This window comes from Argentina silus (genome assembly GCF_951799395.1).
Source record: "Argentina silus genome assembly, chromosome: 17".
NCBI classification, from domain to species: Eukaryota; Metazoa; Chordata; class Actinopteri; order Argentiniformes; family Argentinidae; genus Argentina; species Argentina silus.
Window position 1 is genome coordinate 3432145 of NC_139671.1, and position 17573 is coordinate 3449717.

Genomic DNA, 17573 nt, shown 5'->3' on the forward strand with positions numbered 1-17573 from the left:
AGTTTTAAGCTATTTCCAAGCTTCACACAGAGAGGAGATGACAATAGGCAGCCAACATTACTGGTGTGCCCTGCGTAAGTAATGGTACAGTGAAGCATTTTTTGTTATTTAGTCTTTTCTTATATAGTATTAATTCTATGCTTTGTGTTTGCCTTTGGATTCTGTTATTGGTGTCTGTCAACATGAGGACCAAAGAGATGTCTATGAAAGTCAGGGAAGCCATTATGAGGCTGAAAAATCAGAAATATAGCCAAAATCAACAATTTGGAACATCATTAAAAGGAAATAAGGCACTGGTGAGCTCAGGAATTGCTGACAGCCTGGTAGGCCAAGGGAGACTTCTACAGTGGATGACCGAAGAATGCTCACCATGATTAAGAAAAACCCCAAAACAACTGTCATAGCAACTAGGGAGTTTTTCAGGATGAAAAAGTGGAAAGTCGTACTGGCCAAGTCAATCTCCGGATTTAAATTCAATTGAACATGACAGATTTTAGGCAAAACGTCCTCAAAGCAAACAACAACTGAAGATAGCTGCTTAAGCTGGACATTTGTTGAATCTGCCCCGTGACTTTTGGTGGTTTAAAATGGGGGGGGGGGGGGACTATGTCTAAAAAAAGTGTTGTAATTTCTGAATGCTGAAACCAATACGTACACAAATACCATCAAAGAAAAACCTTATAGCATTTGTTTGATTTCACAGGGCACTCTGTATCTACAATAGACAAGTCGACAATAGACAAGAATGAGCACACAAAGGCGTGCAGCATGCACCAGAATGTTGACTGCTGTAGCATGGAGCTGTAGCATGGATCTGTAGCATGGAGCTGTAGCATGGAGCTGTAGCATGGAGCTGTAGCATGGAGCTGTAGCATGGATCTGTAGCATGGATCTGTAGCAAGGATCTGTAGCAAGGATCTGTAGCATGGAGCTGTAGCATGGAGCTGTAGCATGGATCTGCAGCATGGATCCTGTAGCATGGATCCTGCAGCATGGATCCGTAGCATGGATCCGTAGCATGGATCCGTAGCATGGAGCTGTAGCATGGATCTGTAGCATGGATCTGTAGCATGGATCTGAAGCATGGAGCTGTAGCAACCATGTATGAGTCACAAGCTGAATGCAACCACCATTCCTTCAACATGCCAGCTGATCACTCGTCCAGCAATAGTATCAAAATACATGGTTATAATAACATCACACTCGCTCATGTCTAACAGGGTACTGTTCATATATTACACCAGGTAGTGTACACAAAGAACTTGTACAAATAATAAATAATGTCTATAGACTACAATGCTTTAGAACATGACCTACTGCTTGCTCGTAAAGGTAGTCAAGGAAGAATTGACAATCTCCCCCTATCTGCAAACATGGCCAATGGCATTACACCCTATTGATATGTGAATTCCACCAACCAATCTGAATACATAACCATGATGATGCATCTTCCTGAAGTGTCAGGTGGAAGCATAACCAACCCTGTTGCATACATACATTGATATGGTTGCAAAATATCATTACTTTGTGTATACAAATCTCTCACATATCCTAGTAGCAAGCTCAGATCTACTTCCTGGAATAATCATGAGACTATTCCGGGAAGTAAGTCTATGCTTGTTATTAGGATATCTGTGAGGTTCTGTTGTGCAAAATCATTATATGTTGCGACAATGTGAGTGGTGGGCTGACAAAATATCCTAAAAATGATTTCCTCTTTAATGAAAGAGCTGCACTTGTTCTGGGCTGATGGGTGCATCCGTGATTGGGCTTTAACACTGGCGACCTCCACACTCCACACACCCCCATATTCCCTGCCCACGAGGCGTCTCCTATATCATGTTTACCCAAGTGTAAAATGAGCCCGGAGCCTCGCTCCTGTATTTTACATGGGATGACCTTGCTGCCTACCTCCTTTCTTGACGACCTCACCTTGGTTGTGAGAGGAGGGACTGAACCAGTGATTTTTGTTCTGAACCAGGACATCTCGCTGTAGTTCAGGTTGCTTTTTACTCCCACTCTCACAGATACACTCCTAGTTGTCAGGTTAGATTAACCATGTTTTCTTTTAGGTTCTCATTGTTTACATACATTTCAGTGATGATTTGAAGGTCATTTAAATTAATTAATTAATTAATATGATCAAAATTTTCCTCTGACATATACCATTACCAATTGGCTTGAAATTCTCTAAATTCACTTCAATTCCTTTGCTATCCTACTGGTTTCGGTGAACCATTTCAACAATAGACAGACCACACATGCACACGCATGGTGGAGAGGCCAGGGGATGGGTGTGACAAAGCGAATGGCAGAGCTATGATATACACTCACCAAGCACTTTATTAGGAACACTTATATAGAGCCAAAAGAAGAGAAAATGCTTCACTGTCCCATTACTTACGCGGGGCACTGTATATAGGACAGCAGGAGATGACCGTGACATCAGCCCACATTCGCTGATAAATTCGCTCACCTTCCCCCACTATATTGTAATTCACTGCCCATCAGCTACATTTGAAATGAGAGTTCATTCTGCCTGTTTAAATGACTGAACCCTCATCATCCTGCTTGTGGTTAGTGGCTAGATAAATGGCACGCTTTTGTTTGTCAATGGGAAGTGATTTGAGCTTGTTGTGTAAGCGGAGCTCAAGCAAGCACACACAAGGAGCTGAATGAAAATGTGTGGCCTACAGACCATGAATGTTGACACATCAACAACTGTCCAAGGCTACAGCAATGATATGACACCTATATGAAAGTTATTCATTTGTAGCCAACTATAATGCATGATATGACGGACAGGGGCAAAAAAGAACATATATTGCCACATGTATTCCATGTCTGACGTAATTTTATGAAGTGTCCATGGAGACATGATTTGTTCTAAATTAAGGTTTATCCAAGGACATCATTTTGAATTTCTCAGACGAGACAATAATTTGTCCTTTTCCAAATTGAAACAGCTCATAAGCTACTTTTGATATAATTCATCAGGCGGCAATGTTTGTAAACCCTGAAAGGGGCATATAACACAGTGACTGGCTACTTTTGTATTAGAAGCATGTATATGCACACTTTTGTAATAGCATGGTGAGCATCTGCTTTGTTTCTTATGAAATGTGACTGGCTGCCTATGTTAGTTTTCTTCATCATTGTCAAACTTAATTCCCAGATTGCCCCGTTCAAGAGACACTGTACAAATGCTACAGCCGGTTACAGGAACAGTAACAGTCGTTGTGATCTCTCATGACTCATGTTGTCATACCCAGGCCTCAGGACCAGTTCCAAGTTGAGCTGACATTTACGAATGCTGCGGTTTCTCCCACAGCAAACCTGTTTCAGAGACAGCCTATATACAGCATTTGCAGTGGTTTTACCCTCCTGTATCTCAATTTCCGTTCAATGATGTTGTGTGTGTGTGTTGGGAAATAATAGGTTTAGAAATAGTGAGTAAAAAATGTAAGATGTTGAATTGTTGGTTGTCTTGCTCCCTCTCTTGACCCCTTCCTTTCAACCTCTCTACCTTTCAACCTCCCTATTTCTCTTTCACTCACTCACTCACTCACTAACACACACACACACACACTCTTTTCTCTCTTTATAGTCACATCCTTCTCTGTATGTCCTTCTACAGTATACCCTCTTCTTTCTCTCCAGGTTGTGAGGACATTGTGGTGGAGAGCATCTCTCTGGACACGGTGGTGCCCATTCTGAAGTGGAGCTCTCAGCCCTATGGCTCCAAGTGGGTGCACCGGCAGGCCCTGACCTTCATGTGTGAGGAGTTCAGCCAGGTCGTGACCTCCGACGTGCTCTACGAGCTCAGCAAGGAGCACCTCTCAGCTGCCATCCAGTCTGACTACTTGCAGGTCAGAGGTCACGCACGCGCGCACACACTCACACACACACTCACACACTCACACTCATACACACTCTTTCTCCCTTCCGCTGTCTCTTTCTGATAAGAGATGTTTGGGCTAGTTTGCAAGTCATGCCAGGATAATGAGCTGAATGTCTATTTTTACTGTCAGTGTATCATAATATGATTAAGCCAATATGTCTGTTCCCGCAGTGAGCATTAGTTACACACTTCTATTGGTTCAGGCCCTCCCCATGAGTCAGCATTGTCAGATGGGCCGCTAGGGTATTATTACGCCTATATGGAAACAACGCTAGGATTTGCTGTTTTTAAGTTGGGTTCTATCGGACCTGATTGTGTGCTGTGACAGATTGGCTGTTTGTTGTTTGTGGAGATTATTATGGGGACTTTACAAAGACTGGGATGGCTGCAGTGTGAAGACCAAGAGGACCCCATGGGAACTAGTCTGGCTCTGTGACAACTCCTCCGTGGCTGCGTGGTGTATATCGGGGAGTGAGGACTAACGTGAAGAGGGAGTTATATAACAAGTTGTCATGTATCATTAGTGTGGGCCTCAAAACAAAGTGTTACCGATGAGACTCGAGGCGACCTTGAGAGAGGACTGGGTTGGCTGAATGTGAGGACAAGACTGTTTCATAAGAACCTTACGAGGACTGCTAGGCTGGCTGTATGTGGAGGCTTGGATAAGGACCTTATTAGGAGTAAGCTAGCTTTCTGTAGAAGCTGGTTCTGTAGGGACTGCATGAGGCAGGCTGTGTGGGGACGGGCAGGGACGGGGAGCAGCAGCCAAGCCTTTGGCTGGTGTTGGGAGAGGTCCAGCTCCACATCCCCACATCCCCAGCCAAATGGTCTATGATGAGCAGATTAGTGCCAGCCACAGGGGTCTCTGGCTATCAGGGTTACATTCAAACTCACTCTCTCTCTTTCTCTGTCTGTCTTGCTCTCTCTTGCACTCTCACTCTCTCACACACACACACACACACACACATGCACACACACACTCTCTTTTTATAGTTGCCAACATACACAGGCTAACTAAGGCAAGCACTCACACAAAAGCACACATTTTCAGAGACATGATGCACACAAAGAATTGTTTCTCAGTAAACACACACACACACTATAAATCACACATACTAAAACTCAAAGTTAAGTCAACACACACACAGCTTTTCGACCCTGTTTAAGAATAGCTTGGACAATCATCTCCTTTGAGGCCAAACCCACGCCATTATGATATCAAAGCCATAGACTTTCCCTACACCATATCAAAGCTTAAACTCTTCACTCCAGGCAGACATGGGGACCAGAGTTGCCAGTCTCTCATCAGGGGACATCCCCCACAGACCCATATCCCCAATATAAGAAAGTGTACAAGCTCAGAGCATTGCACACGTTAATATCCCCAAAGGGCATCTCAATCCAAAATATGTAGAGATTGGGTTGCAAAAATGTGTGTGGGTTTCTGTATTCTATTTCCAATGCTAAATAGGAGGACATGGTCCCTGCTTATCCCCTCCCACATATATATTGAGGAGTCCTGTATGAGGACATTAAAGACATCCTCAAAGCCCACTACCTGGTGACTTTCATATATGCATCAGGGGAGGTTGTCTATCTATCTATCTATCTATCTATCTATCTATCTGTCTATCTATGTAACCTATCTATGACCTTCTCATTGTCTTACATCAGATATTGTCATTTTTTGCCTGAACTACAGTGTGGATGGTTTCACACTATCATCTAACCTTCTAACCGTCTATCTTTCCAACTGTATATCTATCTAACCAACTTGCCATCATCCTTTCTCCAGTCACTACTGCTTGACTTAGTATAACCCATACTGATTAACCTCTTAATTGTTGACCTATCTATACTTCCCCTCTCTCATCTGTCCATCCTCTCTTTCATCTATCTATTCATTAATCTATCTATCTCTCTATCTATCCATCCATCCAACCAAACCATCTTTAATTGTATCTACTACCATAATAACCTTCCGGTTAAAAAACCCGTCCGTGGTTCTAATGATCGTCCTGGTCCTCCTTCACAGGCCAGCGAGCAGGACATCCTCAAGTACGTGGTGAAATGGGGAGAGCACCAGCTCATTAAGAGGATGGCCGACCGAGGTAAGCTGCTCACTTTCGTTTAATCTAATTTTCTTTTTCTCTCCCCCTCTCTCTCTCTCTCTCTCTGATATTGGCTGGCTAAATTGACCAGGGATTACTCCCACCTTCTTTCTTTCTTTCTTTCTCCCCCTCCTCTTCCCTCCCTTCTTTCTCATATTGACTCAACCAAACTGCTCCACGCCGATGATGTATACCCTTATCCAGTTTAAGTGGAGTAATGATAACTATGTAACAGAGTAGGGTTGGACCGGACTTTAGGTTGGCATTAGGGTCGCACCATGTAGACAAAATGTCATTTTGCTAGATAGTGTGATACTGATATGACTTGCGATATAACAAACATTTGGTCTTTCCGCTTGACGAGGTTAAAAACAAGTGTCCAAGTAAAGAACAGTAACTGAGCACGATTTACCAAGTGAAACAAGTCTATTCGTACAGAGAGTAAATGCACGAGTCAAGGGCATTTTCGCACAATATTGCAGCCTCTGGTGGTATGGGTATGCACATGTTCGTAATGCGATATGGGTAGTGATATTGTGCAGCCCTCGTTGGCATGGCTCTGTCTAACCACTGCCTGTGTCGGAGAACAGTTCGCTCCTTCAGGTACGTTAGTTTGTTGTTTATGGTGAGAGGTCCCTTCAGGTTCAAAGCCAGGTTTCAGTTAGGTACTTATTTAGATTTGAAGATGTGTGCGTGCGTGTGCGTGTGTGTGTGTGCGTGTGTGCGTGTGTGTGCGTGTGTGTGCGTGCGTGTGTGTGCGTGTGTGTGTGTGTGCGTGTGTGTGCGTGTGTGTGTGTGTGCGTGCGTGCTCTTTCACAGAGCCCAACCTCCTCAGTGGCACAGCCCACAGTGTGAACAAGCGAGGGGTAAAGAGGAGAGATCTGGACCTGGAGGAGCTGAAGGAGATCCTGTCTCCACTGCTGCCCCACGTCCGCACGGAGCACATACTGCCCACCAACAGCGAGGTCCTCTCAGACACAGTGAGTGTGCGCATGTGGTCGGACCTGGGCTAAATACAGTGGCTCTACACTCCAAAAGTTTGGATTTGAAATCAAGCAGTTACTGCAAGGTTTAAAGTAGAGATTCTCAGCTTTTATTTGATGGTATTTGCATACATACACACATACATCCTTTCTTCCCTCTCTCTTTTAACTCCCCCCCCTTTCGGCTCCCTCTCCTTCCACACCTCCAGATGAAGAGAGGTCTGATCAGCACCCCTCCTTCAGACATGCTCCCCACGGCGGAGGGGGGCAAGGCCAACGCCTGGCTGAGGCAGAAGTGCGCCGGCATCTACGTGCGACCGCGCCTCTTCTCTCCCTACGTAGAGGAGGCCAAGGTAGGACCATTTACACACACACACACATACACATACACACACACACACACACACACATACACACACACACACTCACTCCTTACACTCTCCTTTTCTGTTAGTGGATTATGTGACTCAGTACATAACACACACCCTCACACCCTAACCCTGTGTATGCTGCCAGTCTGTGCTGGATGAGATGATGGTGGAGCAGACGGACCTGGTCCGCCTGCGGATGGTGCGCATGTCCAACGTACCCGACACCCTCTACATGGTCAACAACGCCGTGCCCCAGTGCTGTCACATGATCAACCACCAGCAAATCACGGGCAGCCAGACAGCCCCACCGTCCGTGGTGGCCAATGAGATACCAGGTGGGTTGAGTCGAAAAGTCAACATTTCTTCCAGGTCCCCGACGTAGGAACACAGATCAACTGCCCAGTTAACAGTGGGCAGGAAAAACTCAGGCTAGCCTGGTGAGTTTGCAGTGAAGTCCATCAAGGCCATATTGTCGACCATTTCAGTAACACACATTTAAAACAGCATTTTACTTGGATATTCAAAACAATTTTATATATATATATATATATATATCATCATTGATGTGGTCCCAAAATGTCATTACTGCACGGTGGATGTCTCATGGATATCCTAATAGCAAGCCTAGATTTACGTCCTAGAATAGTCTCATGATGATGTGTTTTGTGTCAATTAGGATTTGTGGCTGTTAGGATATCCACAACCGCGCATCGCTGCTTTAAACATATTGTTTGGCTCAGAATCTGGCGAGAGTAAGCCGATCCTAGATTGTTGCTTCGTGACGATTTCAATCTGCAAGCAAAAATGTTAGGCTTCTGCTCTGTGTTGTAGCATAGTAATTGCCCCCCCTGCATGACTAGGTAACAATAAGATAGCACAAGCATTTATTTTTCAGTCTCAGTTAGCCCTTGATTTTGTGTCTTGAAATTCAAATCGGGAGTTTATTTCGCTGTTATTATTAGTAGTGTATTTCTGCGCCGTTGTACCCTGGTCTCAGACACCAGGAGTGATTAGCATCGTTGGCAGAGATGTGCCGACCCGTGAGATTGACTTTTCTCTGTTTCTGTCTCCCACACTCGCTCTCTCCATCCTGCCCTCTGTTTCTGTCTCCCACGTTTTGCTCTCTACTCACCAACTTGCTGTGCCACTCTCATTTCTCACCTCTCTCCCTTTCTTGTTTGTTAGTTCTTTTCCGCTTCCTTCTTTTTGCCTTTTTACCCCATTCAAATGCTTCTTCTTCCTCCTCCTCCCTATGCCCTTCTGTCCCCTTCGTTCCTCATTCCTCGTCCCTTCCGTATTTATTTATTTGTTGCCTTTATTTAACCTAGTAGGTTAATGACAATAACACATTCCGTTTTCCATCTCTTCCTCTCCCCTTTCTCTCAATCTCTCCCCTAACCCCCCCCCCCCCCCCCCCCAATTCTATTCTGTACAACTATTTATCCTCCAGGGGCAATTTAGAGGGCATCTTCACAGCACAAGAGCACAGTTACATATATCCTTCACGTACAGTATTGTACATGCAACATATAGGCCTACATGCATACAGAGCCACCTCACACTAATGTAGAATGTTATCAGCTCCATACAGTGCCTTGCAAAAGTATTCACCCCCTGTAACAATTTTCATATTTTGTTGCCTCCAAGCCTGAAATTATCTCTCATAACCCACATATACTGGACAGATATAAAGCGTGTCCTTAAATTACCAATGATTTATAAATATGGCTCAATGATATGTATAACTTAAGTTACACATATTATTAATTTAATGTATTAGTAATAAAATAGTCTATATAATAGTAACTCTGTGTTTCTCTGTCAGTTCCCAGACTGGCGGTGGTGAAGGAGATGATCCGGAGGCTGCAGGACCTTCGGCACACCGACAAGGTCCAGCGGGCGTACGTCCTCAACTGCGGCGAGGGAGCCACTGTGAGCTACGAGCTGCAGATCCGTGTGCTCCGTGAGTTCGGCCTGCCGGACGCTGCTGCAGAACTGCTGCAGGTGAGTTACCAGGAGGTCTGAGAGAGTTACCAGGAGGTCTGAGACAGTTACCAGGAGGTCTGAGAGAGTTACCAGGAGTACCAGAAGGTCTGAGAGAGTTACCAGAAGGTCTGAGAGAGTTACCAGGGTTAGGGTTAGAGAGTCATGTATAAAAAATTATGTAAGAGTGAAAGGTTATCAACATCGACTGAGAGGATTTGTGTATTTGCAGACCCTCTTAGAGCCATTCTCATTGATATTTGGATACACGTCGCTTTTAATGTCTTTTTTTTATAGCATGGCGAGCTTTAGCTTCAATATCCTACCTCTGTAAGGTCTTACTGAAGAAAACCACTCAACTATCAATGATTTATATTGGATTTTTACAAACAATGTAGTGTATATTGGATATGCATGTATATACAGTTGTTTTCTGACATTATTAACCTTAAACAATGTCACATTTTGTAGACGTCACACAAGTGGAGGCATACAGTACTTGTTTTGTTTTTATCCGCTGATGGCTTCTGTCACTGGCGCACCTCATAATGACGAACGTCTCAGGAATTTTGGCCGGAGCACAGAACAGCATTTAGTTTTCTCCATTTCATTTAGCAGTCTGTTCCGTGGTGGCAAGTGGGACAAGGTTGACTCAAACTCAAACCGAGGGGCGGAAGGAAATGTTGAAAGATTTCGCTGGATATGGCTTTGTTCTAAACAGCTGTAGTGTGCCAGACTGCCTTGATACACAAGTCTAGTTTTTAATGTGGCTTTGGAAGCCATTTGGGTTGTGTGGACTTAATTCATTCTGTACTCCACCCCCGTTCCAGAACCCTCACAAGTTCTTCCCGGAGGAGCGTTTCGGAGACGAGAGTCCGGTTCTGGCCCTGCTCCAGTCCGGGCGATGCCGGGTCAACAGCAGCCCGGCGGTGGAGAGCATGTTCACCGACCTGGAGGCCATGGCAGGGTTCCACCCTCCACTGCCCCCTCCCCCGCCTCCCTACCATCCGCCGGCCACACCCGCTCACGCCCAGCTCAAGACGGGCTGGAGGCCCCGCGCCCCCAGCCAGCCCCCATCACGCTCCTTCTCCTACCCCTGCAACCACACCCTGCTCCACCGCCAGCTCTCTTCGTCCAAGCACGGGAGCCCCGCCTACCTGCCTGGGGCCACCAAGGTCCTGTCGCCCGACTGTACCAAACCCCAGAGCGGGGGACGCGCCCCTCATCAGGACAAACCAGGGGTGAGTTGAAGGTGATAGAGTTGTAGTGTCTAGGAGATGGTGGCACTGATGGCTAATAGGTACTAGCTAATCTGTGCTTTGGACTTGTAGCTAGAGTTGAGTGGGAATGGAGTTGTATTGACTTTTGATTGTGGAAAAGAAAGCGAGGTCTCCCTCTCTCTACCATTGCGTGACTGAATAAGGGAAACAGCAGGTTCCTAGATATTTGCTTTAGCCTAAATGGCATGACTGTGGCGTTAACGGTTCTTTGTTTTTCTCCTGTAGAATGTGGAGCCAGTCATCAACGAGTTCATGCCCGACATCGCCATGGGGGTGTCTGCCATGACCCTGAAGGAGCGCTGCCTTCCAGAAGTCTCCATGGAAGTGGAGGCTCATGACCCACACCCTTTCCACACGGCCCCCGTCCCGCCCCCCCTCATCCCTTACTGCCACGCTGGCCGCCACCTGCACGCCTCCCGCAAGCGCCACGCTGCCGAGTCCAAGGTGGAGGCCCAGACGGAGTACCCCGACCTGTACTCCGGGCGCCATGTGACCTCCTACGCCGGCCCTGACCTCTATAGTCACAGCCGGCTCCCTTCAGGGGGTCCGATCCCCCCTCCGTATGCCCAGGACACACAGCAGCACCCCTGCCGGCCCTCCCCGGGCGACCCCCTCCGTCTGGATGTCCTGGAGCAGCCCCCTCAGAGACTGGATCTGGCCCTGGCCACACAGGGCGGAGCACAAGCCGGGCCGGCGCACGGTCCGAGGGGGGAGCGCCCTAAGACTGAAACAGACCTCACGAGCGGCCTGGGCCTGGCGAGGCCCTCTGACACTTACGAGGAGTGGCCCCAGGGCCGCAGGCCCGGCACCGAGACAAAGTCCGGGGGCAGTGGCGACGAGATGGTGGGGGCCAGGGACTGCAGGTCGCCCAACAAACCAGAGTACCCTTACAGGAAATCTGCACTCTGACCCTCCATGAGATATCTGATCCAGGGCCTCTGATGGTTAAGGGTACAGACAGACTAGAAAGGCAGAGCTTGAGGACTGTTTGCTCTGTGCATTTGGATTGATGGTGTGTAAGTCAGTGGTCTGCGGTGTCCCTGGTGGAGGAGTGATGGTCACACTCATGCACAGTTCAGGGCAGAAGCACCATGCACACATAGTGGTCCCTCCAGGAGAGCTCCATAGTGGTCCCTCCAGGAGAGCTCCATAGTGATCTCTCCAGGAGAGCTCCATAGTGGTCCCCCCAGGAGAGCTCCATAGTGGTCCCCCCAGGAGAGCTCCAGGTGCTGCACCTGCGAGGTGCAGCTGTCACAGTGCCTTCAGCACAGAGTGGTGGTGGTGTTTGAGGGAAGGGCTTGGTTTTATTGAGAATTATCTGTAAAAATAAACAATCCCATGAATAACACATGCAATGGGCCACAAAGTACATCTTGCTGATGGTTAAAGTGGTCCTGTCTGTCCACCAATCACTTTTCTTTCTCTAAATTCCGAAGTCTCGACTGCCTATTAAATGTAAATAAATATTTTCCAATGTTCGAGATTTAATGACAATACACACAGCAATCACTTCGTATTTCCATTCCTCTCATTTCCTGCATCAGGATGAGGGTACTATCGAGCGGATTATGGAGAAATATATATTTATATTTTTGTCCCCATTTGCTTTTCTTAGAAAATTAATTGAAAAATGCCCAGGCAGCCCCCCTGCCCATTACAAGTAGTTCCTCCTCTTCAAAGAGCACGGAATTGCAGTAATAGCTTGTGTAATCCCCTACAACCAGGGGTTGTACGTCAGTACGGGCAATTTAAGTTTTGAGCACAAAGAGAAAAAACAAATTAAATCTCCCCGGCTACCGATGTGGCTACTCTCCAGAAATAATAATTGCATAGCTGCTTTATTAGATGTGACTATTGAAGCCCACTTTGCATACCTGAAGTTTCTTTGAGTCTCCCAGTCCTCAGAAGCTCTATCCCTTTGCCTTGGCAAATGGCCCAACTTCTCCACCATGCCATAGTACTCATCCTGCTGAGTGAGTCCCGCCTTTAACCAAGGAGTGTTCTACTCCTCAACGGTCACAGTACTGCTGCTTTCCTTTTTCCTTCTTGTACATCTGTTACTGTCATTGATTGGACAGAGAGTCTAGATACCTGGTAACAAAAAAAACAGCAACACTACAGTCCTCAAGGATTGGGGTACCCCAAAAACCCATGCCTTAATCCATAACCGTTTCGATGTTTCTTTGTTGTTGGTTTTTTGTTATGGAGACGCAGGCCTCATGACTGTGCCTCTCGTTAGATGGCTCCACAATGCCATCAAGGATGAACCTCAACCAAACCAAGCTCAGTCCCTTATTCCCATGACTCCTCGTTGGCGATATGAACCAGACCGCTGCGGTCCCGGGCCGTGATTGGTCGTAGGGTGGCGCCTCGCCATCTTACCACTTACTTTGCTGTACCCAACAACCAACGATTATGATGATGTCACAATGGCTTATGGCAAGGGAATAATCATTTAAAAAAAAAAAACAACAACAACAACATTTGAATAATTCGCCTTGGAGGAATTTACAATGTCTTGCCCCCTAGGGGAAAGACTCACTCTAAACCAGCATAGCATAAATCTGTCGTCTCCTTTTGATTAAAAATCTCAACATGTGTTTTCTCCCATGTCTTGCCTACTCCCATTGCTCCACAGTGTCAAGAGACAATATTGACTTCTGTTCACTGTAATTATCTCAGTTATGTTAGCTTCTCCCCACATGGGGGGGGGGGGGGGGGGGAGAAATTGCTGTATTCTGCACCTGTTATACTACCATTCACAAGACACTCTATTGCTCACTGTGTACCTCAATACTATGCCACTTTTCCCCCCTCAGGGTGTGACCCGTGTCCTTAATGTGACTCTCTGTAGAATGCTGACACCTGTTGTTTCTTGGCAAAGCAGAGGTTCGCCTCGGATGGGCAACAAATCACCTGCAGGAAACCTTCGAATGAACACCTAAGGACTTCCTTTATCTTGCTAATCCAAATTGCCTACTCTTGTCCTTTCAAATGCGACGCTCAAGGTGCATAGCACTGGACAGAACGGCAGGTCCCTGTGAGTTCACTTTGTCGTTGTTTTGTTTTCAACTCGGTCTGTTTGCTTGCAGAGACGTGGGCTCTGTAGGGTCAAGTCATTGGCGGCTCTATGCCTTGAATGCATGTGTGAATGGTGGGATATGGCAATAGTATCTCCAGTGAGCTAGGAGTGTCTAGCAGGGTTGGGTTGAGTTGGCCAAGTATGTTTGCATATCTTTCAGATGTGGTTTCGTCACACCTGGCTTTCGATAACAGCGACTGGAAGACAAATGCGTACCAGGAGGTGGGTAGGAGATTACCGTGTCAATTTTAATTAGTTTCAGTTGGCAGAGTGGAGTAGGAAGGACTATGCTACATATTCATTATCTCACCTTTAATTTAATTCTGCCGTGTCAGGGGAAAAAAAAGCCTTTTAGTACGCTCAGGAGTGTAGTTTGAGTCAACTCAAGGTTGTGTAGGTTGTCTGCTACTAGTTTCCACACTACTGGCCTTGTTCTTGACTTTCACATTGAAAGTCTCTCATGGCTCCAATGTCTTGACCCAAACTTCCACCCTTTGCTAGACTGTGACCTACCTCTGTCCAGACTCCCTTACTCCGTATAGACACTCCTCAGCAAACAGTGTTTTTTCCTTAACCGTTCTCCTATTGTATGCCAAGCGCTCCTTTATTCAAACTCCTGGACCTCAGTTATTGGTATGCAAATAGTTGGTAATGTACTGCTTATCTGTACAGCTCTAACACTTCCTAGATATCACCATGGCTTCAGATCATAACATCTGTTGAAGCAAGTAACCAAATCTATTGTTTTTTCTTTGGCCTTTCATGCTAATCGCTTCAACCTCCTGTGGGTGTGTTCTCGCTGCTGCTGCTGCTGCTTGAGGGTGGAGAGGGAGGTGTGTGTGTGTGTGTGTTCACACGTGTCGATGTGCGTGTGTGTGTGTGTGTGTGTGTGTGTGTGTTCACACGTGTCGGTGTGTGTGTGTGTGTGTGTGTGTGTGTGTTCACGTGTCGATGGGTGTGGGTGTGCGTTGTTGTGGGATGATGCACTCTGCCTAAGGGCTTGAGCTCAAGAACTGCTAAGCCAGCGCCCACCGTGGGAAGCCTGACTGGCTCTCTGTCATATTAAAAGGGGCAATACGGGATTCAAACAACAACAAAGCGCTCACCTCTGCACTTTATTTGGTAAACAGCCGAGGGATGGGGCTGGAGAAATGTAACCACTCTCAAATTCATAGATGGAGCTATGGATGCAAGGACTGATTATTCATGAGATCAAAAGGATAGTTTTAACCTTTTTTTTTTTATTATTTCTTTTTACAATTACATTGTTTACAAACAATGGAGTAAAACAAGCTTGTATTTTGATGGTTTTGATGGGGTAAGATAGTTGAACTAAGCTTGAAGTGTTTCTAAATTATATTCTTCAAGAATCAAAGGTTATATATCAAAAATAGTGATACCAATCCCAGATTGGCCCTTTAACGATGACATACGAATGGTTATCTATAAAAATGTGAAAGAGATGTGTAGTCATTGGAAGAGGAAGGCTGTCTCAAGTATAATGTTGGTGTCATATTTAAGAGGAGATGATCATGGATGGATGGTTGTCTTATGTTCTGCTACCTTGTTCTACTAAGGTAGTCTTATCCATTGATCGTTGTTGGACTTTTGGATAGGTGGGGATTGTTGTTTGTTATTGATGACCACAGTATGTAATATAAGATTGTCAGTGTTCAGATCTTCAAGAGGGGAGGAAAAAAATGAGCGTGTCAGCAAAGCTCAGAGACTGGCGCTTGTGACTACTGCAGCCAGAGCTCTGCCCCCCCCCACCCCACCCCCCTCCTCTCTCTCAGCACCTCACAGCCCAGAGCTCTGCCCCCCCCACCCCACCCCCCTCCTCTCTCTCAGCACCTCACAGCCCTGAGTTATGACCCCCCCCCACCCCACCCCACCCCACCCCGTGTCTGTGGGCATGAGCACATTTCCTAACCGATCTCACATATTTATAGTTATGATGTAATTGCTTGGCAAATGCAGGTGTCACCAGTTTTCTCTACCTATACTGGCGTGAGCCACACAGGTGTGATCTGAATGTGTTCATAATTCAGGTACGAGCCTGTCTGTGTCATGGCAGAATGCAGAGCCTTGTGTGTAGGTGACCTCTGGTCTCAACTACATCCCATCTGAGAGGAAGTTTGGAGCTCGGCTCCTGGCTTGGGACAGAGTGAATATTCATGACGGCCAGGCCAAACCCTGCAGCATGGCTAAGCTGTTGTTTTGTTGTTTTTCTCGAACAGATAAGTGATTATTTTGTATTGTTGTGTTTGTGTCTGTTTTGCCGCAACAGAAAGACTGGACTGTTGTGGCAAAAAAGGACTGTTGGATCAAAGATAAACCGGTTAATGAACCCCTGGAGAACAATGATCATGTTTACTACGATAATTTAATGATTGTGCATTTAGAATATGTAGAGTGAGCCTAAAATGCCTCTGTTGATTTTGCTGTGGGCGATGGTATTGGAAGCTCCATGTACAGGGCCTCACCATTGCACTAAAGTGAAATCTCATAGAAGTATTGTATGTTTATTAATGCTGTGGAGTAGTGCCCCCTGTAGGTATAATGGAGATTTCAGATGTTCAGTGGATTTTCATTTTCTTGGTAGCTTGGCATCTGACACATTTCCCATTCATTATCTATCAAAAATACTGTTGCTTTTGCATTATTAGCTAGCCTTTAACCTTTGGTTTTCCTCGACCATGTCAGACATAAATAAGATATACAGATTCACTCATGTTTTCTCGATTAGGATTTCACAAGGACCAGCAGTTGTAGTTGAGCAGGGTTGGAGGGAAGGTAGATGCAGACGCAGCTCCATGTCCTGCTTCCTTGTTTTGCATCGGGACATACGCTGTCTGGGGTTAGGGGAGTGTTTTAATGGTTTAAGACTGTTCTCATTTCCTCCAGCTCCTTCTTTAGCTGCCCCACCTCTCCCGGATGGAGACAAAAGAGTGCCTTCCCTGCCAGTGGCTGGGCATCCTCCTTACCTTCGTCCTATGCAAGCCTTTTTCTACCAGCCCACTCAACCAGTCTCTTTGTAATAGTGTAGCCAGTACTTCATGTACATAGTGGTTTTCAAAAAAGTATTTTTTGATTTTAGGTACCTTTTGAACACAAGTCTCTCAAATGTATTTGCTTTGTTGTACATAGACATTTTTCTATATATAAAACAAATATGTCAGATGTATTTGTTGTATATATCAGGAGAAAAAGCTTTCTCGTAGGTTCTTGTAAGGAATTGTGGAAATTCTATTTTTCTACTCTTCTTGGATAGAAGTGTAAGAGTAATGAAGCTCAAATCTGCAATTTAGGTGACTGACATCTTCAAAATAAACAGCTTTGATAGAAATGATCAAATGGCTTTGAGTCTGTTTCTTTCCTAGTGGCTAAAATGTTCTTGACAAGGACTCCTGACATTAAAAAAAAACAGTGATGAGTTTTTAATGACTCCCTAAATGTTCGTGCTCTGCTAGGTCAGATTAGCTTCAAAAATCCAACAAATCAGGAGGCATATTTCCTGCATTCATTGAAGTCTAGAAGGCATAAAGACGGCAGAGGACCAATGAGTGATCAATTGTCGCTGACCTTCTAATTGCACATTTAAGGGGATAGATCACTTTGAAAACACATTTCTGTGAGTAATGTGCCCCATTTGTTTTGCGCCTGAAATATTCATACACCTCTTTTGCAGCTGTTTTGTGTTCTCCCAGATGATGAATTTAAGCTGTAGCCTACTGATTTTCCACATACCTCCACTGTGGTCCAAGTGTAAACCAAATTGCAACATCAAGTTGCCTCGGTATAAACCGGCTTTAATGGATGCAGTTAGGGGCAATTGCTGCCAACTTTGATGGGATTGAGAGAT

At 45.7% G+C, this 17573-nt stretch overlaps 1 protein-coding gene across 2 annotated transcripts in view; it reads left to right on the plus strand.

The window, feature by feature from the left end:
- btbd7 (BTB (POZ) domain containing 7) overlaps window positions 1–17047 on the plus strand; it is a 50597-nt gene extending 33550 nt beyond the window's left edge. For both annotated transcript variants that reach the window (XM_083689201.1, XM_083689202.1), the window contains exons 4-11: window positions 3661–3869; window positions 5937–6012; window positions 6832–6992; window positions 7205–7348; window positions 7512–7701; window positions 9192–9370; window positions 10180–10590; window positions 10855–17047. In XM_083689201.1, coding sequence (XP_083545327.1) covers window positions 3661–3869; window positions 5937–6012; window positions 6832–6992; window positions 7205–7348; window positions 7512–7701; window positions 9192–9370; window positions 10180–10590; window positions 10855–11538 — 2054 coding nt within the window. In that variant the 3' untranslated portion in view covers window positions 11539–17047. The remainder of the gene's footprint in view (window positions 1–3660; window positions 3870–5936; window positions 6013–6831; window positions 6993–7204; window positions 7349–7511; window positions 7702–9191; window positions 9371–10179; window positions 10591–10854) is intronic.
- The last annotated feature ends 526 nt before the right edge of the window (window positions 17048–17573 follow it).